Below are 22,457 nucleotides of genomic sequence, written 5' to 3'. Positions count from 1 at the left end.
AAAACAAAAGCCAATTCAAAGCAGGTTAGCGAACCTTCCCAAGGGAACTCAAACCAAGAGAACTGCCCCCGGGCCCCAGGAGGCTCCAGGCCTGAGCTGGAAGTGGGCGCTGCAGGCAGGACCACCTCCACCTCTCCACAACTGGGGACACACACACAGAGCAACTCCAGCACTGGAAATCTACAAGTTAGCAGTCCTTCTAAAAAGGAACAGGCGTATGGACAGAACTGTCTCATGAACTCAAAAAATATAAATAATATAAAGTAATAATATGCTTCCAAAAAATTGTGTCATTAGCCAAGAGGCTCAAGGACAGGGATCTGCTGCTGGTAAGACCATCAAGTCAAATCATCATGAAACTGAATTGTCTACAGGTGTTCCATAAACACGGATGCCACAAAGACACTTCTGTTTCCAATTTGCCATTGTCTCAAGAACTCCATACAACACTATCTCATGGCAATATATACTCCTCCGCTCTTAACTGTGAGGCCTCAGAAATAGCTCCTTTTGCTGGGTGCCAGTGGCTCACACCTGTAATCATAACTTCTCAGAAGGCTGAGATCAGGTTTGTGATTTAAAACCAGACTAGGCAGGAAAGTCTGCGAGACTCTTTATCTCCAATTAACCACCAGAAAACCTTAAGTGTGGCTCAAAGTGGTAGAGGGCTGGTTTTTGAGCAAAAGAGCTCAGGGACAGAGCCAGGCCTGAGTTCAAGCCCCAGTACAAATAGAAGGAAGGGAGGGAAATAGAGAGGGAGAGAGGGGGGAAAAGGGAAGGAAAGGAGGTAAGAAGGGAAGGAAAGAGGGAAGGAGGAAGGGAGGGAGGGAGGGAAAAGAAGGAGGAAGAGAGGGAGGGAGAAAGGAAGGAAGGGCTGGCTCATTTTAATAATCTGAGAATGACTTCCATAGAAACAAAGTCTAAATATCTAAACACCAAAGTGCACAGGCAACACTCTGGGAAGAGGAGACCCTCGCTCGGCTGGGAGCGTCGGCCTGCATGGGTGCTTACTTGTGAAGTTTCACATGCCAGTTGTACAGGCTGTCGTTTATGAGCTCCACTGAGTACATCCCTGTGAAGACACAGACACGGTGGTCACGCATCCTGTGGCCCTACAACTACCATGCTGAAGTAAGTACATAAAGGAAGGCAGCAAGCTAGATTGTAACTACCACAGGAACTCAACGCCTTCACGGAGAGTTACAGCCCACAATTAAGGGGATTCTTTAATGAAATTCACAAACTCCTTATTATTAACAAACTCATTTCAGTCTATCTCCTATATCTTCCAGAATATTCCATCCAGTTCCATAATAAGGACACTGTCAGGAGGGCAGCAGAGCACAGCCCAGTGAGCACAGACCCCACAGGCCCTTACCTGATTTGTAGCTCTGCGATCTATATATGTCCCTGAGTTCTTTCATGAGTCTATCTGAAGCTTGCACTGAACCACACACGGCACCCTGAAACATAAAAGTGCTGTTAACATAGTCCACTGAGTCAAGAATCAAAAGATTTAAGGTATTTGAACCTGTTATCAACAAAAGCTTTACAACGACATGTAAAACCAGATCGCCCCTCAACATTAAGACAAAATAGGAGCCGGGCGCCGGTGGCTCACACCTATAATCCTAGCTACTCAGGAGGCTGAGATCTAAGGATCTCAAAGCCAGCCTGGGCAGGAAAGTCTGTGAGACTCTTATTGCCAATAAACCACTAGAAAACCAGAAGTGGCATTGTAGCTCAAGTGGTAGACCACTCACCTTGAGCTGAAGAGTGCAGGGACAGTACCCAGGCCAGAGTTCAAGCCCCACGACCAACAACAACAAAAAGACAAAATAGGCTGGACACTGATGCTCACACTTGTAATCCTAGTTACTCAGGAGGCTGAGATCTGAGCATCAGGGTTCAAAGCCAGCTTGGGCAAGAAAGTCTGTGTGACCCTTATCTCCAATGAACCACCAGAAGACTAGAAATGGCGCTATGGCTCAAAGTGGCAGAGCTCTAGCCTTGAGCCCAGGACAGCACTCAGGCCCTGGGTTCAAGCTCCACTAGAAACCCCTCATCCTGACATACTGAATGAGAAGATTGATTTGTTTGGTCTGGGCAGGACAAAGCGAAGGCCCGCTTCATAGAGGAGAAAGACACTGAATCTCAACACATGAAGGCCACGTCTGAGGGTAGGTGTGAGGATGAAGTATACACAGAGGTCCAGTGATCTGCACAGGGCACACAGCGGCTGTCAGCAGACCAGAGAACTAAACCAGGCCAGAGTCCTAGCTGTTAACCACAGCACTGAACCCACCACCAAGAATGGAATGGGAAAGCAGAAACTGAGGTGTTATCATATTTTGGTTTGGCTTTTTGCTTGTTTTGGATTTCAAACAGGGTCTTGGTACATAGCCCGGGCTAACCTGTGACACAATCTATGACCTCACCCTCCCAGGTGCTGAGATTACAGGTATGGACCATCATGCCCAGCTGAGACTGGTACCTCCCCCTTCCTACCCTACTCACCCTCCATACTGGGGCTTATACTCTTGCTTGGCTTGCTTGTTCACAGCTGGTGCTTTACCACCTGAGCCATACCTTCAGCCTGGCTTTTTACAAATTAAGAGATGGAATCTTGCTGGGCACCGATGGCTCACGCCTGTAATCCTAGCTACTCAAGAGGCTGAGATCTGAGGATCACGGTTCAAAGCCAGCCCAGGCAGGAAAAGTCCATGAGACTCTTATCTCCACTCAGAAAACTGGAAGTGGCGCTGTGGCTCAAGTGGTAGAGTGCTAGCTTTTTTTTTTTTTTTTTGGGGGGGGGGGTCCAGTCGTGGGGCCTGAACTCTGGGCCTGGGCGTTGTCCCTCAGCTCTTCAGCTCAGGCTAGCGCTCTACCACTTGAGCCACAGCGCCACTTCCGGCTTTTTTCTTTTTGCTTATGTGGTGCTGAGGAATCGAACCCAGGGCCTCATGCATGCTAGGCAAGCGCTCTACCACTGAGCCACCTTCCCAGCCCCGAGTGCCAGCTTTGAGCTGAAGAGCTGAGGGACAGCGTTCAAGCCCAAAGTTAAAGCCCCATGACCCACAAAAAGGGGGGGGGGTCTTGAGGAATTTCCGGCTTGCTTCTAACCTCAATCCTCCTGCTTTCTAACCTATTGAGTAGCTACAGATTTACAAGCATGAGCCATCAGCTCCTGGAAAGACTGGAGTCTCAATGAAGTGCCAGTGTCACACATAAACATAAATCTGGGTTCCAGATTTTTACCCACTTACATTTAAGTGGTCTTGCCTTTGAGTTTTCCTAATTTTCTCTAATATTGCTAAATTCTCTTTTTCAATTCCTTCATCCTCTGCCATTTTCCCATTTACAAGCTCTTCTTCCTTCATCTCATAGTGATCCAAGTCTTCTATATCCTGCAAAAAGGGTTAAATCATTAGCTGTTCCAGTTCTTTTCTCTGGGACTTTATACATTCTTGACTAGAAAAGAAAAGGCACGGGAAAAGAGACCTGTAAATTCTACAATGAACCTTCAGAGCGGAGGGACCTGTCCTTCAGTATCCAGTATTTGCTGAAAAACTTTGCATAGTCAAGGCCATTACCAAATACACTACTTTTATGAAAGCACACATAAATAGCAGAGGGAGCGTCATCCTGATCATTCTGAAGCTGCGTACAGTGCATCTGAAACCACTCTCTCCACCCCTCGCCTCCCTCCCAGCTGTCTAGTAGTATATAGCAGGTCTCGTCCTGTTCCTAGTTTGCTACTCTGCTCATCGTCTAATCATTCCGAAGGATTTACTCTTTCCTGTGTCTTCCTGTGAGCTCTGGAAGCAGAACTTCTGCATAGATCATTCAGAGGTCAGGAATTCCTTTAGCTTTTGTTTGTCATGGAAGGTTTGTTGCTTTTCGGGTTTTTTGGTTTTTGGTGCCAGTCCTGGGCTTGAACTCAGAGGCCCAATAAACTACTAAGAAAAAAACCACATGGGCTGGGGAGGTGGCTCAGTGGTAGAGCGCTTTCCTTGCATGCATGAGGCCCTGGGTTCAATTCCTCAGCACCACATAAGCAGAAAAAAAAAAGCCAGAAGTGGCACTGTGGCTCAAGTGGTAGAGCGCTAGCCTTGAGCTGAAGAGCTGAGGGACAGCGCCCAGGTCAGAGTTCAGGCCCCACAACCAGACCTAAAAAAAAAAGAAAAAAAAAAACACAAATAGCACTGTGGCTCAAGTGGTAGAGTGAGTGCTAGCTTTAAGTAAAAAGAAGCTCAGGGACAGCATCCAGGCCTTGAGTTCAAGCCCTAGTTTTTTTTTTTTTTTTGGGGGGGGGGGGGAACGGGATGGGACCAGAGAATAACAAAAAGATGTCTGTGAAATGCGATTCATACATAAATACCTACTTCCACCATCTCTTCCTCCTCCTCCTCTTCTGAGGTCACCTCTTCCGTTGCTCCATTCTGAAACAGAAAAAATTTGCCAGGGCTACACATGCCACATACCACAGAATACACACACAATACACACACACACACACACACACACACACACACACACACACACACACACACACACACACACACACACACACACACACACACACACACACACACACACACACACACACACACACACACACACACACACACACACACACACACACACACACACACACACCTTCTCTCACTCGGGCTCTACTGACAGCTTATTAAAAGATGAACACTTATTTTTAGAGTTTTTTTTTTTTTTTTTTGGTCGGTCATGGGGCTTGAGCTCTGGGCCTGAGCCCTGTCCCTCAGCTCTTCAGCTCAAGGCTAGCACTCTACCACTTGAGCTACAGCGCCACTTCCAACACTTATTTTTAAAATCCAGATAATAGTTACCAGCTTCTTAAAAAAAGAATCCATTCTGGTTTTATTGTTGTTATTGTTTGTGTGTGTGTGTGTGCATGTGTGTGCACACGTGCGCACGCCAGTCCTGGCATTTGAACTCAGGGCATGGACACTGTCCCTGAGCTTTTTTCACTCAAGGCTGGCACTCTACCACTTGAACCACAGCTCCACTTCTGGCTTTTTGGTGTTTAGCTGGAAATAAGAGTCTCACAGCCTTTCCTCCCAGGCTGGCTTTGAACCCTGATCCTCAGATCTCAGCCTCCTGAGTAGCTAGGATGACAGGTGTGAGACACTGGTGCCTGGCTAGAATCTATTCTGAATAATTCAATGTAATAGTTGTCTTAGGAACAAAGACAACTGGTCATATATTAATAAAGGCAACAAGTATTTTTTAAAATTTAAAAATATGAAAATTTTATTTATATAGCTATATGTATATGATTCTGTTTATAATGAATACTCCAAACTGATTCCTGAAGTGGCAACCTTTTTTACTTGAAATGCCTTAAGTTGTATATAAATTCAACTGACTTACATTTTAAAAGCTCAGGCATGATAGAGGAACAGAAACTTCGTAAAACTAAGTATAATGAGAATATGCTGGATGCTGGTGGCTCACATCTATAGTTCTAGCTCCTCAGGAGGCTAAGATCTGAGGATCACAGTTCAAGGCCAACCCCTACAGAAAAGTCCCTGAGACTCTTATCTCCAATCAACCAGCAAAAAGTCACAAGTGAAGCTGTGGCTCAAACGCAGCCTTGAGAGGAAGAACTAAGAGACAGTGCCCAGGCCCAGTTTAAGCCTCAGTACCCCTCCCTACCCCTAAAAAAGTTGAAAATAACAATCACATTCAAGAGTAAATTTTCTTTTTGAAAGTATGTTATTTACTACAGGATATGTCTCTATAGACCACAACTCAATGTTGATTCACAAATAACTTCAATGGACTTTTAGGAAAGGCTTTCATGTCCAGGCTTGGCAAAATTCCAAAATACAAGATTCCTTAGGACAAGGCACAGAAACATGTCTCTAACCATCAGCGTGGCTTAAGTTGGGATCCTGAATGTTTCAAAGATCTAGACACAAAATTAAGCCAACCAGGATCTCAGCAGTGTGCAAGCATCTGTAACATTGTGATTCTTTTTTTTTTTTTTTTTTTTTGGGTCCGGTCATGGGGCCTGAACTCTGGGCCTGGGCACTGTCCCTCAGCTCTTCAGCTCAAGGCTAGCGCTCTACCACTTGAGCCACAGCGCCACTTCCAGCTTTTTTCTTTTTGCTTATGTGGTGCTGAGGAATCGAACCCAGGGCCTTGAGCATGCAAGGCAAGCGCTCTACCACTGAGCCACCTTCCCAGCCCCAACATTGTGATTCTTAAGAAAAACATGACTTGGGGTTGGTGAGCCGGATGCACACACCAATGCAACGAGCCAGAAGGTTTGCACCAGACTGTAGTGAGCACAAGAAGGAAGATGAGGGGACCTCTTGTTCCCCAGGGGGTTTGGTATCTGAACAACATACCTGCCCTAAAGGTGCCTAGCACAAGTGAGGTGCACAGTTTTGAAATGTGAGCATTTCAGAACCTGACCCCAGAGAATTTCAAGAATCATTTCACAGTAATTCAGGTGTGTAGACCACCAAGTCAGGGGCCAGAAAACCCATCTTTTTTGTTGTTGTTGGTTTTGGGGCTTGAACTCTGGGCCTGGGTGCTTTCCCTGAGCTCTTCAGCTCAAGACGAGTACTCTACCACTTCTGGTGGTTCATTGGAAATAAGAGTCTCATGGACTTTCCTGCCTGGTCTGGCTTTGAACCACGATCCTCAGATCTCAGCCTTCTGAGTAGCTAGGATTACAGGCATGAGCCACCAGTGCCTGTCCTGGCCCTTCATTTTTATAAAGGAATAATAAAGCCCCACCACCTAAAGGGTAAGTAAGTTAACACAAAGAAGAGAGTGAGGGAAGTGAAATCCTAAGACGAATCCCACTCAGCTGTAATGCAGCCTTCCTTCCAAGACCCACAGAAATGACTGGGACCCGAAAGGGCTGAGAGGCACGAAGGCTGAGGCAGGTGGGTCCAGGCTGCAGCCAGAGGGCCATGCTAGGGCTTGGAGGTGTGGCTCACTGGGTAGAGTGCTAGCCAATGAGAACAAATGGCAGGCACCGAGTCCTGAGCTCGGATCTAAGGGGAATAAAAAGATAAGAGCAGGCCAGGTCTGACACAGGTAAAGAGGAGGACCCCTGGAACCCGTCACAGGATTCGTCTCCGCTGCTGTACCTGGCCCCCACACCTGGTAAGGATTCCCCTCCACAGGACACCTCTTGGGGTGAGAGAGGCAAGAGAAAAGACCCGCTGCTGTTGTAACTTACTGCTCCTTAACCATCTGGGGCGACTGGGCTATTTCCCGCCAGCCACAGCCAGAGCACGCATCTACGAGGGGGTGGAATCCGCCTGGCGGAAGGGAGACACGCGGCCCAGCACCCAGCACCACGCATGCGCGCAGGCGGAAGGGAGCCACAGATCAGCACCGCCCATGCGCGGCAGCGGCTGCAACCAGCTCTAGAAAACTTGCCACGCTGGCAAGACCAACGAGGGCCTGGAAGCACAAGCAGGGAAGAAAACCAAACGACTGGAAAATCCCCCTGGACCATTTAACAATAGCTTTGTGAAGCTACTACATCCCCCTCCCCACGAGAGAAAGAGAGAGAGACAGAGACAAGAGACAGAGAGAGGAAGGAAGGAAGGAAGGAAGGAAGGAAGGAAGGAAGGAAGGAAGGAAGGAAGGAAGGAAGGAAGGAAGGAAGGAAGGAAGGAATCCTTATGTGAAGGGCAAGAAATTTCTGGGAAAAAAAATGCAAAGATTTTAAAGAGAGCCAGTTGTTAGTGGCTCACTGTCATCCTAGCTACTCAGGAGGTGAGATCTGAGGATCACAGTTCAAAGCCAGCCCTGGGAAGAAAGTCTGTGAAACTCTGTATCTCCAATAAACCAGCAGAAAACCGAAGTGGTGCTGTGGCTCAAGTGGTAGAGTGCTAGGCTTGATCTGAAGAGCTGAGGGACAGCGCCCAGGCCCAGAGTTCAAGACCCACAACCGACCAAAAAAAAAAAAAAAGAGAGAGAGAGAGAGAGAGATTTTAAAGAGAGGAAAGGGAGAAACAAATGTAGAGAGCTAACCAGAGGGCAGTGGACTTCATGGAACTAGGTGTGTTTAAGAAGACAAAATTGAAACAAGACCTTCAATATGGCTGAAAGATGACCAGAGAATTAAAAACAAAAGAATAGTTAAGGGACATGTAAAACAGGAATCTAGAGATTCAATATTCATTAACAGGACACAGGAAGAGTAAGAGGAGTAAGGCAGGCTCCAGGGGCACACGCCTCCTAGCTACTCAGGAGGCTGAGACCTGAGGATCGCTGTTTAAAGCCAGCCCCAGTCCTAGCAGGCATGTCTATGAGACTTTATCTTCAATTAGCCACGAAAAAATAATAATAATAAATTACAATCTTCAGAGCAGTAAAAAGAAATCCAAAAATAAAGCATTATACCCATTCTAATGATGTTCATTATGGGAATGCAAGGGTGATTCCAATGAGGACATTTTGTTATGTAACTCAGAAACTATGTTCTATTATCCACATAAGACCAGAGCCGCAGTCCTGTAACTCAAGGGAGGCAATGGAACACCCAGGTATCCAAGACACACACACTATGGAAAAGGACACAGCCAAGAAAGACAAATGAAATCATGTAATCTGCAGGAAAATGGACACAATAGGAGGACATCATGCTGAATGAGAACAGCCAAGCTCAAAAAACAAAGTACTGTATGTTTTCACTCATATGAGACATACATATTCCCACAAATGTACAATGTACATACAAATATACTCATTTGCATAATATATATTTGTGTATATATAATATACATGGATAAACTAAGAATATGAATCTAAGGGACTACTTAAGAAGAAACAAGAGAGGAAAGAGAAAAAGTATGAATAATTGTAAAATACATTTAGAAAGAGGATGAATAGCACTGCAATAGATTATTTCCAACTATGAAAACTGAAGAAATCTGCTTATACTGTTTTGGGATAAGGGAAGGAGAAAGGAAACTGACAAAGGGGTGAGATTAATATCAACACATTGCCTAAAATTGAAACAGTGAAATCACCTTTTGTTTAACTAACATTAGCAAAAGCAAACAAACAAACAAAGGCTGGGTGCCAGTAATCCTAACTACTCAGGAGACTGAGAGCTGAGGATAATGGTTTGAAGTCAGCTCAGGCAAGGTTGTGGAGATTCTTGTTGCCAATTAACCACAAAAAGCCAGAAGTAGAGCTGTGGCTCAAGTGGTAGAGTACGAGCCTTGAGCAAAAGAACTCAGGGACAGTGCCCAGGCCCTGAGTTCAAGCCCAGAACCAGCCACCACCACCACCACCAACAACAAACCAGCAAGGTAGGTAGATAGACACGCATTAGTTAAGTCATCACTGAGGAATTGGGTAATGAGGCACACAGTAGCTAGGTGTCACCCAACAGCGGAAGCAAACAATCAGCAGAACCAAGATGCACACCCACTGTTGTCCAGACTGTGATTTTTTCAGAAGCTGGAACCCCAAGAATACACTAGTTCTCCATACTTCCTCAAGCTTTTACTTCAGAATATGCTCGGGCAAATTGTGAAATGAGCTCTCAGCCAAGAATCCAGGAAATGATGGATTCCACTCTAGGAGATCAAACAAGAAAACCCTTGGGGTGATAGCTGCACATCCCCCCCCAGAGGCCCACCTACCAAGATCCATTCAAAAGAGCCAGGGGGGTCCAGAAGAGAGACCACAGAAAGAGAAAAACATAATTCTTTAATTTCCCCCAACTAAGAATCACTCAGGAAGACACTGCTAAATAAGAAGCCATACCAGAAGGGAAGGATGGCAAGGGAGGCCTGGTGAGGAGCCAGTGCTTCCGGACAGGCGTAGGTGTACGTGGTGTAAGAGCTGAGTCCTCAGGGACTGGAGTGAAAGTCAGGAACGGATGCCTAGATAGGCAGATCAACAGGTTGGGCCAGGGGGAGGGGCCAGAGGACAGTCCTGACACTTGGGGGTACCAGACTTGGGGCAGATGGACTTCAGGTGAAGGTAACTGACTGGACACAGGCTGAGGGTGGGGAGCATTTATGGAAATCAGGAACACAGTTCAAACCAATACACTGGGTTGGGGAGCAGCGCTTGGAGCGCTCACAGAAACAGCAGCAGCTCCTAAGAATGGGAAGGTTATTTCTAGTAATCTACAATAAAACCAAGCAAGGCCCAGGAACACAAAAGCCTCACTTTTCTAAATGAAGTTGTGTGAGGATTAAAAGAAAAATCATAGCATCGGTTGAGACAGTTCATTTCAGCTCGTGAACACTGGAGAAGCATTACTTTACCTGACCCGTGGGGAGTGGCTGATCTAGCATCTCAACATCCAGGTGTTTAGGGAGGTTATATAATCTGCAGAGTTCACATATCAACCACTTCAACTGCTGACGAAGCTACAAAACACATTTCAGTAAATAAGCATTATGTTAAAAGGAGCCCTTAGAAGACATTGAATAATGCTACAACTACTGTATCAATCCACAAGAACCTGACAACCCCTTTCCTGCTCAATGAGGCCTACGGGGGACAGTTAGGCTTTAAGGTATTTTCAAGGGCTGCTAATATAATACTATTAAAAAAATAAAAGAGCCACGTTCTGGTGCTCATGTCTGAGTGGGTAGTTCTACTCAGGAGGCTGAGATCTGCGGATCGTGGTTCAAAGCCAGCATGGGCAGGTAAGTCTGTAAGACTCATCTCCAATAAAGTTCCAAAAAGTTAGAAGTGGTAGCTCATTACCCTTGAGCAAAAGGGCTCAGGGACAGTGCCCAGGCCCTGAGTCCAAGTCCAGGACTGGTACCAAAAAATAACAAAAAAGCAAAACCAAGTTGCACTGGCTAGACTCTAAACCCTGCAACTGACACCTGGCAGAATGACAGCAAGAAAAGGGCTGAGCAAGGGTGTCCCAGACATCGTCCAACTTCTGTGTACCAACCTCTTTTCTTAGAAACTCACGTTGGACAAGAGAACCTAACAGCAGTACTGCTGTATATAGATTATAAAATCACAGTGCCACAGTCATATTCATTCAAAAGTACAGGGGCAAGTGTGACCGGGCAGTGTGAGCCTGGGTCCCCGTCTACAGAACCAAAAAGCTACAACCCACCCAGAGTGAATGGCACCTACCAGGAAAACTATTACGAATAGTCCCCTTCTTTAATGTATTTCGGTTTTTATCCAGATTATTTGGTAAGTACATTTACTTTAAACAAGTAAGCAAGGTAAACTGTGTGCAAAATATGTCCTTGGCTGTTTAAAACTCTTTTCAATCTGTGAATTTAACGAGGGCAGTTTAAGAAGAATGGTCAATATTTCAAGCCTCAAACTGGAGCTTACTTCCCTTAGTTAGAAGCCATTCTCCTGGGTGTCTCTGACCACAAAGAGATGAAGAGGAAGAAGCAGGTTGATGAGGGACTAAGAAGGCAGAGGCAGGATTAGAACAGGATAAAACACGCAGAGAACAGACCTTTCCAAGGCAGACAAAGAAGCAAGCAGAAGCGAGGAAGGCAGAGCAGGAAGTTAGGATCACGCAGAAGCCCCAGCTAGAATGGCTACCCACTCAGCCAGCTCTGTTTTGGGCTAAGTACATAATGCAGCTGAGCCTGGGTGATGGGGGACATAGCTCTGGACCCAGAGACCCCCGCAAAGGAGGGGCAGAAGGCCTACAGCAGGAAGCAATATGGTGACACCAAATGGAGTACATCTTCTAGAATCTTCAGCTTTACCCTTCCCCCCCCCAAAAAAAAAAATGAAGTGTTTGAGGGATGGGAAAGAGAACCAAGACCATAGGAAAGGACTTAAGAACTATTCACAAGGCAAACAGAAAGGTCTTCAAAACTTATTAGTTCTGGGATTCAGGGACAGAGCTATAAAAAAGAAGTTGGGGTCAGGCACAGGTGAGCAGCCTCATTATTTCATCTGTCACAATCACAAAAACAAATAAAGGAAACATGTTGGGTGTCAGCTGAGATGTCACTAGTTAAACAACCATGACACACTTCAGCGAGATTTCTGACCATTCAGGATAAATATGTCAATGAATGGGTCTGAAACAGGGCTGAGTTGTAGCGATAGATTCTGACTTAGGCTTAAGTCATGGAAGTAGAAACCAGTCGGAGAAACACGGGATGAGAAGGGAAGAGAGACGCTGACAAAGGAGGGAAGTCAAAGGTGACCAGGGCAAGCAGTGGGAGACAGAAGCGGGAGCCTGGCCAGCGGAGCCCACGGACAACCAGATCCACGAGGCTGCTTCCTGCCCTTGTCTATTCACCCCCATTAACAACCTCACATGGAAGCCAACCGTTACTTTAAAATATTTTTTGTGCTGTATTCATGGCTTCCTATATTCAACGAGGAAAGAAAGAAAAGTACAGATAAGCCAGCAGAGACACAGATTTTCTTTTTTAACTACACTGTGCACAAAGGGCCCGGATTGCCCACAATTGTCTATGCCTCATTTTTCGCTTAGCGCACCTCAGACCTTTGCATGTGCTCCTATGCAAATCGGCTGTATTATTTTTAACCATAATGGATATAACTATAAAACCCTTATTTTGATTTAACCACCTCTTTATTAGTGGACTATATAATAAATGCTCCACCCAGGGACAGTCAACTATCAAAATGCTTCAGAAGGGCCCATTTGAGGTGTAGAAAGGAACCGCTGGATAGAACAAGTAGAAGATCAACTGTAGTGTAAATGAGGAAGGAAGGCAGTATTCAGCTTATTTTCTAGAAGCTGGATTGTGAGAAACCGTGAAAGTGAAAGGTGAGCTCATTTATCCTTCATGTAAGTGCATTCATTTTTTTAAAATAACATTAGATCTAATTATATATCCTACTTAAACTTTATGAGAAGTGTGGAGGGGGGGAGAGAGACAGACAGACAGAGAGAGAGAGACAGAGACAGAGAGAGTGTGTTGTAGGGCTTGAACTCAGGGCCTGGGTGCTGTCCCTACCTCTTTGTGCTCAAGGCTAGCGCTCTACCACTTGAGACACATCACCACTTCTGGTTTTCTGGTAATTAGAGATAAAGAGTCTCATGGGGGCTTTTCTGCCTGAGCTGGCTTCGAACCCCAATCCTAAGATCTCAGCCTCCTGAGTAGCAAAGATTACAGGCATGAGTCACCAGTGCCCAGCCTTTATGAGAATTTTATTTATTGATTGATTCATTGCCAGTCGTGAGGCTTGAACTCTGGGCCTGGGCACTGTCCCTCAGCTCTTCAGCTCAAAGCCAGTGCTCTACCACTTGAACCACAGTGCCACTTCCAGTTTCCTGGTGGTTCATTGGAGTAAGAATCTCATGGATTTCCTACCAGAGCTGGCTTCGAACCACAATCCTCAGATCTCAGTTTCATGAGTAGCTAGGATTACAGGCATGAGTCACCAGCACCTGGCTTTATGAGAATTTTTTTTTTTTTTGTCAGTCATGGGGCATGAACTCTGGGTCTGGGCGCTGTCCCTCAGCTCTTCAGCTCAAGGCTGGCACTCTACTACTTGAGCCACTGTGACACTTCCGGTTTTCTAAGTGGTTTATTGGGGATAAGAGTCTCACTGACTTTCCTGCCTGGGCTGGCTTTGAACCATGATCCTCAGCTCTCAGCCTCCTGAGTAGCTAGGATTACAGGCGTGAGCCACCAGCGCCTGGCATTTTATGAGAATTTTTGATGGAGCATTCTAGGCACTGGAAGGTGACCCATCCTTTTGCTATTACAAACAGCATCACTGTGTCAGAGACACCTTCCTAAGAGGGGGCAGTGCCGCCAGGAGGAGGGCACCCACGCTCCCAGTAACCCTGCTGAGATGCAACCATCGTCTCTGAGTGTTAGACTTTTATCTCTTCCTTTCATGCACCCCTCTCCATACCAGCCTTAAAAAGAATCTCACAACTGATCTTGATTGTAAGAACAGATGTGTTTAGATAGTGTTCATACACTGACATGTTGAATTGAAACTTCTTTATACAACTATTTGGTTTTTTTTTTTTACTTAAAAAAAAAAAAAAAGAATCTGTGGGCTGAGAAGGTGGCTTAGTGGTAGAGTGCTTGCCTAGCATGCATGAAGCCCTAGGTTCAATTCCATGGTACCACATAAACAGGAAAAGCTGCAAGTGGTGCGTGTCCCCATGTGTTTATAGTCCTGGGGTTCCAACTCAGGGCCTCAATGTTATCCCTGAGCTTTTTTGCTTAAGGCTGGTATTCTACCATATGAGCTACACCTCTACTTCATCTTTTTTATGGCTAATTGGAGATGAGAGTCTTTCTTGCCCAGTCTGAATTCAAACATGATCCTCAGAGCTCAGCTTACTGAGTAGTTAGCTGGTGTAAGCCACTGGTGCCAGGTGCCTGTTTACATTTCTGTTTGTTCTCCTTTAAAGAGCTGGGTCAGCTCAGTGAAAAGTGTTTGCCCGAAGTGTTCATGACACTGCATTCAATTCCCAGCACAAGGAAAAGAACCACCAAAAACAGAAAAACAAAAAGCCTAAACAAACTTTAGAATCATTCTGTCAAGTTCCACAACTAAATCTGGTGGGATTTTTTGTGACATTGCATTGCATTTGAATGACTATGAGAATAGGAAGGTAAGTGAGCATACTTAGGACAGGAGTTTCCCATGCAGGAATCTAGAATACCTAGTCTTTCATTCCACTTCAGCAAAAGTGTACAACTTTTCTCATTAAAAACCATATACATCTAAGCTTATTCCTAGATGTTGGTTTGCTGTTTGGGGTTTGTTTGTTTGTTTGTTTGTTTGTTTTTACTATAATTGTCAATAAAATACTCTTTTCTACCTGAAATTTGGGAACACTACTGGTATTTTATAAGATAGATTTTAACAAGTCATTTTAAAAACGGTTTGGGTGGAGACTTGGGCGTGGCTAAGTGGCAGAGCACTTGCCTAGCAAGTATGAGCTATGGGGTCACTTCCAGAACCACTAAAAATTCTTTTTTCCAACTGGTTCCTTGACTTTCACAATCACACTACCTTCAAATCAAATGATTATTTTCTTCTTGGTAAAGTCTTTATGACTTCATGGGAAATAACAATGATAACACTTAATAAGATATTAAACTATATTAAATATAACCATAACAATTCAAACATACATAAGAATATATATTCTATTTGCAAAGACCAAAAAAAAGACAGAATAGCCAAAAGTGGTCAGATGAGGTAAAAAAATCATGAGAGATTTCAACTTTCTTTTTTGTCTCATTTTACTAGGGTTCTAAGTTCCCACTTAGAAGTTTATTTACAAAGAAAAAATATTTTTCCATTTTGATAAAGTGGGAAAAAACATACCTTTTCGCTGTCGCTTCCTCCTATACTAGTTTTACATTCTACAGTTTTATTTATCCAAATCCCAAATATGTTAAATGGAAAACTTCAAAAGTAACTCACTCCTAGTTTTAAATAACTTTCTCTTAGTGTGAGTGTATGTGTGTTGGTTCTGGTGCTTGAACTCTGAGCACTGTCCCTGAGCATCTTTTTGCTTGCTCTGCCACATGAGCCACAACTCCACTTCCGGCTGTTTTGGCAGTTTGTTGGAGTGAAGAGCCTCACAGAAGCCAGCCTGGACTGGCTTGAAACCGCAATCCTCAAATCTCAGCCCCCTGAGTTGCTGGGATTACAGGCGTAAGCCACGGGCACTTGGCTTAAATAACTTTTGTTACAATATACTGCTATAATTATTTTTTTTTAAATGATGGTGCTGGGGATTGAGCTCAGGGACTTACATTTGCTAGATAAATGCTATTTACCACTTGGGCCATACTTTCAGTTTCTATTTTATAACTAGTTGTTGCTGATTTCTTACTAAACCTAATTTATAAACTGAATAGTACTATAGGTGCATGCATATAGGAAACGCAGACTTAGACATCAACAGAGGGTCTTAAAATGTAATCCTCCCTCCCCCATGGATAAGCAAACCTTCTACCTCCACATCTTTAGCCTCGCCTGCAGACTGACAGAGCCTCACCACCTAACTAACGCTGCACCATGCCACACCCATACTCCCTCCCACCCTAGCTAACAGGCTCTGCAGAGACGCTTGCGTGGTTTCATGGTCAGAATGCAGGGAAAAAGAGATCCCTAATTCCTAGTCTACATCAAGGTTATATGTGGGTCTGTGTGTACGTGCATGTGTACATGCCTATGTGTACGTGAGAGAGAAAGAGAGAGAGACACCAGGTTGTAGGCAGAACTTGAAGAACTTTAAAACAAACAAAAAAAGCCACCTACTTTTTTAGCCCCTCTAAGATTATACTACTTCTTAACAATTAATTTTTATATATAACAAGAAGGGAAAAAACAATAGTTTGGCTTATTTTCTCACCGAATTGTTGTTCTTGTTATCTTCTAGATGTTCCAAAACTGATGTTAGGTTTGGGTCATCCGAGTCCACAAACCATATTGGGGAGGACGATGGGTAAGACTCCTGTGACAGAGACAGAAATGTTACATACACCAACAGACACACCAATTTGCACACGCAACTAAACCATAAATAAATAAACCACTAAATGACAAGGTTAAGTGTGGAACCCAGCAAAATGTATCAATAAAACTCAGGTAGGGAGAGGGGCTGGGAAGGTGGCTCAGTGGTAGAGTGCTTGCCTTGCATGCCAGAGGCCCTGGGTTCAATTCCTCAGCACCACATAAGCAAAATGAAAAAAGCCGGAAGTGGTGCTATGGCTCAAGTGGTAGAGCGCTAGCCTTGAGCTGAAGAGTTGAGGGACAGCGCCCAGGCCCAGAGTTCAGGCCCCACAACCGGACCCAAAAAAAAAAACCAAAAAAACAAAAAAAAAAAGAAAAGAAAAGAAGTTAAAACTCAGGTAGGTAGAAACCAAATTCTTTCTTATGGACTTTCAAAACTAAAATTGCTGCCAGGCACTGGCAAAGATTATAGGCTCTTGCCTATAATCCTAGCTAGTCAGGAGGCTGAGATCAGAGGATCTCGGTTTGAGGTCAGCCTGGACAGGAAAGTCTGTGAGAATTATCTCCAATGAAGCAACAAAAAACAAAATGCCGGGGCTGGGAAGGTGGTTCAGTGGTAGAGTGCTTGCCTCGCATGCATGAGGCCCTGGGTTCAATTCCTCAGCACCACATAAGCAGAAAAAGCCGGAAGTGGTGCTGTAGCTCAAGTGGTAGAGCGCTAGCCTTGAGCTGAAGAGCTGAGGGACAGCGCCCAGGCCCAGAGTTCAGGCCCCATGACTGGCAAAAAAAAAAAAAAAAAGCTAGAAGCAGAGGTGGACTCAAGTGGTACAGCACTAGACTTGAACAAAGAAGTTCAGGGGCAGTACTCAGGCCCTAAGTGCAAACCTCAGGACCAGCATCAAATTTATTTATTTATTTATTTTTAGAAGTTACATTTCTAAACTTTTAGAACATCTCACTCTGAACTTTAAAAATAAAGCCATGAGTGGTAGAGCATGAGCCTTGAGCTGAATTGCTCACAGTTCCCAGGCCTAGAGCTCAAGCCCCATGACTGACAAAAAAAAAAAGAGAGAGAGATCTTTCCTGTGATTGTTTCTAACATATTTATAAGATTATGTCTTTGTTGCTTTGTATGTCCCTCCCCCATGGTATAACCCCTGCTTTCACTATATATGATGTTGGTATATGTGGAGGGGAAGAGAAAAAACAAATCGTTAAAACAGGGATACAGGAGGACCCATTGCAACATGAGTTGTACAAGTCCTTAAGTCGAAAAACGAACTTTACAACTTTGGTGGGGGGGACGGGGGAAAGGATGGGAAGGGATGGGAAGAGGAAACAAAGGAGGAGGCTACAATGTTTGATAAGAAATGTACTCATTATCTTTCCCATGTAATTTTAACCCCTCTGTACAGTATTTTCACAATAAAAAATGTTTATAAAAAATAATAATAAAGCCACGGAATATATCTTTAAAGCCTTGTAAGTTCCTCTGTTCCTGCCTTCTGAATATTGTAACTGCAGAAGCTACTCTGAGATAGTTTTTTCCTCCACTAGGAATGAGTCTAAAGTTTATTCCATGTAACCAGGCAGGATGGCACTCGCCTATAATCGCCTATAATACCTCCCAAATGCTGAGGCAGGAGCATCATAAGTTCAAGGTAGTCTGGGGCAACACAGGGAGACCTTGTCTATAAAAGAAAAAATAATGCTATTTAATTACTATTCCTAATGGTTTTCTCTGCCTTCTTTGACTGAAACACAGAATGTAACTTATTTTCTTTGCTTTTGCTTTGTGTTTAGAGTCAGGATCTAGCTCTCTGTAGGCTAGGGTGGCCTTGAACTCTCAGTCCTCCCAAGAGCTGGGATTACAGCTAGGCACTATTACACTTGGCCTTACAGTGTAATAGCTTAAAAAAAAAAAAAAAGACATCAAGTGTCTTCCACTTCAAACATCAAGTGTTAGAAGAATAACAGACAGAGGCCGGGCCTGCCACCATCGATGTGCAGCTTTTCCCTTCTGCTTTCAGTGGCTCCCCTGATGGAAGGCAGGTTCCCAGGCCTTGTAAGGGCTTACCGACACTGCGGAGAAGAAATGACAATCAGAGCTAACACAGGCCCTCAGATCAGACCAACACCACGTGAGATGAACCCTGACAACGCTGAGACTGACCTCAGGCGGGGCCTCCGCCTGGCCAGCCTTGAAACGGCTCCAGCCCTCCCACACACCACCTGTGAGAGCACAATGCCTGACCGGAGGCAAGGTTCACTTGTTACAGATAGAAAGAAAGGTAGGAGGTGGTGCGTGCGTGCGTGCATGCTGGTCCTAGAACTTGAACTCAGGGCCTGGGCACTGTCCCTGAGCCTTGCCATGAGCAAAAATGGTTTTAGCACCATTTCTGCCTTTTTAGTAGTTAATTGGAGATAAGCGTCTCACAGACTTTTCCTGCCTGAGTTGGTCTTGAACCATGATCCTCAGATCTCAGCCCCCTGAGTAGGTACAAGTGTAAGCTACCAGCACCCAGCAAGGGTGAATAACTTGAAATACACTGCACGTATATGTAAGAACAGCAACAAGAACCTCAAAGAATGTTCCGATCAACAGGGGATGGGTAAGTAGTAGACTCTGTGGAGGTAGATGCTAGCAGGAAGGGGCTGGGCTAGCAAGGAGGATGAAAGGATCAATACAGTTCACATAGATGATTTGCAGCTATGAATACAGAACAATGCAAGCTATTGATGTGGAAAAGGGAGACCCACAGAGTGGTGAGGGAGGCTGTTTGAAATATCTGGCAAATGAGTGGAAGTGCAATCATGAAATCCCTGTATAACCCGTGTAAGCTATAAAAGAGAAAGTCTGTGTTCACGCACTAAAAGTTATTTCTTGTTAATGTTGATACTTAAATGTATCTTTTTAACACTGCAATGATGAAACATTCTGCACCTACAGAAACCTGGACAAAAAACAAAGTAACAAAAAACAACCACTTGTGTGACCCAGGGTAGGGGGTTCATCTGACCTAGCTCATGGAGTATCATTTTTATCTGGGAAGAGGGTAACAATTGTTCCAAGTTGGGTTGGGGCACACATTTTCTCAAAAAGATATTCTGATCTTTCAGAAAAGCAAAGAATGGTGTATTTTGCCAATCAAATTCACATTTCAGCCAGGCACTGGTGGATGACTCATGCCTGAAATCCTAGCTACCCAGGAGGCTGAGATCTGAGGTTTAAGATTCAGAGCCAGCCTGGGCCAAAAAATCCCTAAGATCCTTTTTCCAAATAAGCAGGTAGCAATGGTGCTGTGGCTCAAATGGTAGAGCATTAGCTTTGAGCAAAAACTCAGGGACAGTTCCCAGGCCTCATGTTCAAGTCTCAGGACTGGGACCAAAAAAAAAAAAAAAAAAAATCAACTTTTCAAGCAAAGAAAGGAATTTTAGAACACTTGTGTCTGTGTGAGCCCAAAGCTTCCCAAAGGCATTCTGATGAGACTGTCCATGTTGGTGGACATGTTTTTGATGTGTACAGTGAAACTTATCAACATTTAGAACATAATGAACCAATATTTTCCAAATAGCCAATACATGATATTTAATATCATGCAAGAATGAAAGAGCTATACTTCCAGGTAGATCATTTTGTAGAAAAGCAACACATTTACAATTATATAAAATAGCTCTTAAATTATTTCTTTTTCCAATCAAGTATATGCACAGTCAGATTTCGGTCACATTTTTTTTTGGGGGGGGGGTCCGGTCATGGGGCCTGAACTCCGGGCCTGGGCGCTATCCCTCAGCTCTTCAGCTCAAGGCTAGCGCTCTACCACTTGAGCCACAGCACCACTTCTGGCTTTTTTCTTTTTGTTTATGTGGTGCTGAGGAATCGAACCCAGGGCCTCAGGCATTCAAGGCAAGCGCTCTACCACTGAGCTACCTTCCCAGCCCTATTGGGTCACATTTTTTGACAAAAACAGCGTATCATACAACATACTGAATGCAGGAAGTGAGTGACACCAAATAAATTCGGAAAATAATGTACATCTGTGCATACAAAAGGGGCTTCATGCTTGCCTAGCATGAGTGAAGCCCTGGGTTCAATTCCTCAGTACCACATACACAGAAAAGGCCATGCTGTCGTTCAAGTGTTATAACTCTAGCCTTGAGCAAAAGAAACTCAGGGATGCCAGGTGCTGGTGGCTCATGCCTGTAATCCTAGCTACTCAGGAGGCTGAGATCTGAGGATCGTGGTTCAAAGCCAGCCTGACAGGAAAGTCTGTGAGACTCTTCTCTCCAATAAACCACTAGAAAACTGGAAGTGGCACTGTGACTCAAGTGGTAGAGCGCTCGCCTTGAGCTGAAGAGCGCAAGGACAACACCCAGACCCAGAGCTCAAGCCCCACAATGGACCAAGAAAAAAAAGAAGCAGCAGCTCAGACACAAGGCCCAGGCCCTGAGTTCAAGCCCCAGGACTGGCAAAAAATAGAAAATAAAAAATAAACATTTATAGTTTCATTACATTCATGTAATGAATTCTTAATGTTTTTAAGTATTCATTTAAATAGCCATGGTTATTTACCTGACAGAACAAAAGCGTACACTCTCAACATTTTTTTGGTGGTCATAGGGCTCGGACCATGCCCTTAGTCCTTTTGCTGGATAGGGTTTTGCCCAAGCTGAGCCTCAGGGCCTTCTGCTTCTGCCTCCCTTTTAAGAGGAGTAAATGCTCTCACCCTGTTTGTTGAAATACTGCCTCACTAACTTTCATTGATTGTTTTGGCCTTAGACCTCAATCCACCCATTTCTGCCCCAGAGCTAGGATTACAGATGGGAAGTACCACGCCCAGCCCTCTTAAATACAATTTTAAGCTCGTAAAGGAGTCCTGAGCCCAGAAACATCAGAAACCACTGACCTTCCCACTTCTTGCCTGGTGCCCAAAAATTCTTCCTTGGGGAACTATTCAATCACTGTTTATATCAACCTACACAGCTCCCCTAGGGGTCACTGGGCTCACTGGGCTACTTTCCTAACACAATACCTGAACAAAAGCCAGGTACAAGTGGCTCACACCTGTAATCCTAGCTACTCAGGAGGCTGAGAGCAAAGGATCACAATGTAAAGCCAGCCTGGGTAGGAAATAGCTCCCATGAATCACCAAAAAGCTAGAAGTGGAGCTGTGGATCAAGCAGTATAGCATTAGCCTTGATCAAAGAAGCTCAGGGACAGTGCCCAGGGCCTGAGTTCAAGCCCCAGGACCTGCACAAAACCTAAAAAAGCACTAACACTCCCACCCATCCGTTCCCAGGGATAAGATGCCAGGTGGGTGAAGCCAGGGGAACTAGATGTTCCCTGCTACAGGGCTCACTTCTAGGCATCTCAAGTCAATCGAAGCTACTCAAGAACAAGTGAAGAGAGGCCAGGACTCAAGCACCCAGGCTGTTCCAGAGATCCAGTAGGAACTGTCTTCCAGAATGATCTATTAGAAGATACAGCAGACCACTGTCACAAAGGCCTTAGGAAAAGACAGCCCACTAATTACCCTTTGGCAATGCTTTTCCTTAGCAGAGACTATTTCGCTCCAAAGCCTCACCCCTCCACTAGCTGCCCTAGCTATTTTCTGCTTTTATACCCTTTTCCAGATCTAAATTGAACAAAAGACACCATCCAACTGTGCACTGGCAGCTCATTCTTACAATCCTAGCTACTTAGGAGGTTGAGATCTGAGGACTGTGGCCCAGGCAGAAAAGTCCATGAGACTCTTATCTCCAATGAACCACCAAAAAGCCACAAGTAGACCTGTTTAAAATGGTAGAGGGCCAGCCTTGAGCAAAAAACAACAACAATAACAAAAGCATAATGCTAGACAAGAAATGTACTCCTTGCTTTACTCATATAACTGTAACCCCTCTGTACAGCATCTGTACAATAACATTTTTTTTTAAAAAATAACTAAGGGATGGCAACCAGGCCCTGAGTTCAGACCCCAGGACTAGCACCAAAAAAAAAAAAAAAAAAAACA

The 22,457-nt window shown here is 44.6% G+C and overlaps 1 protein-coding gene across 2 annotated transcripts in view; it reads right to left on the bottom strand.

Moving 5' to 3' along the window:
• Ube2q2 (ubiquitin conjugating enzyme E2 Q2) overlaps nucleotides 1-22,457 on the bottom strand; it is a 46,697-nt gene that overhangs the window by 18,457 nt on the left and 5,783 nt on the right. Inside the window, exons 2-7 of one of the 2 annotated variants that reach the window (XM_070042804.1) lie at nucleotides 16,343-16,444; nucleotides 10,296-10,400; nucleotides 4,386-4,442; nucleotides 3,267-3,407; nucleotides 1,379-1,463; nucleotides 1,012-1,072 (exon numbers count right to left, since the gene is read on the bottom strand). In XM_070042804.1, the coding sequence (XP_069898905.1) occupies nucleotides 1,012-1,072; nucleotides 1,379-1,463; nucleotides 3,267-3,407; nucleotides 4,386-4,442; nucleotides 10,296-10,400; nucleotides 16,343-16,444 (551 nt within the window). The remainder of the gene's footprint in view (nucleotides 1-1,011; nucleotides 1,073-1,378; nucleotides 1,464-3,266; nucleotides 3,408-4,385; nucleotides 4,443-10,295; nucleotides 10,401-16,342; nucleotides 16,445-22,457) is intronic. The other variant, XM_070042805.1, reaches the window with a different exon arrangement.

This window comes from Dipodomys merriami, unplaced genomic scaffold (genome assembly GCF_024711535.1).
Source record: "Dipodomys merriami isolate MVZ:Mamm:240054 unplaced genomic scaffold, mDipMer1.0.p SCAF_33, whole genome shotgun sequence".
In the NCBI taxonomy this organism is placed as follows: domain Eukaryota; kingdom Metazoa; phylum Chordata; class Mammalia; order Rodentia; family Heteromyidae; genus Dipodomys; species Dipodomys merriami.
The sequence above is the reverse complement of the archived record's forward strand: the minus strand, read 5'-3'. Positions and strand labels throughout refer to the sequence as shown.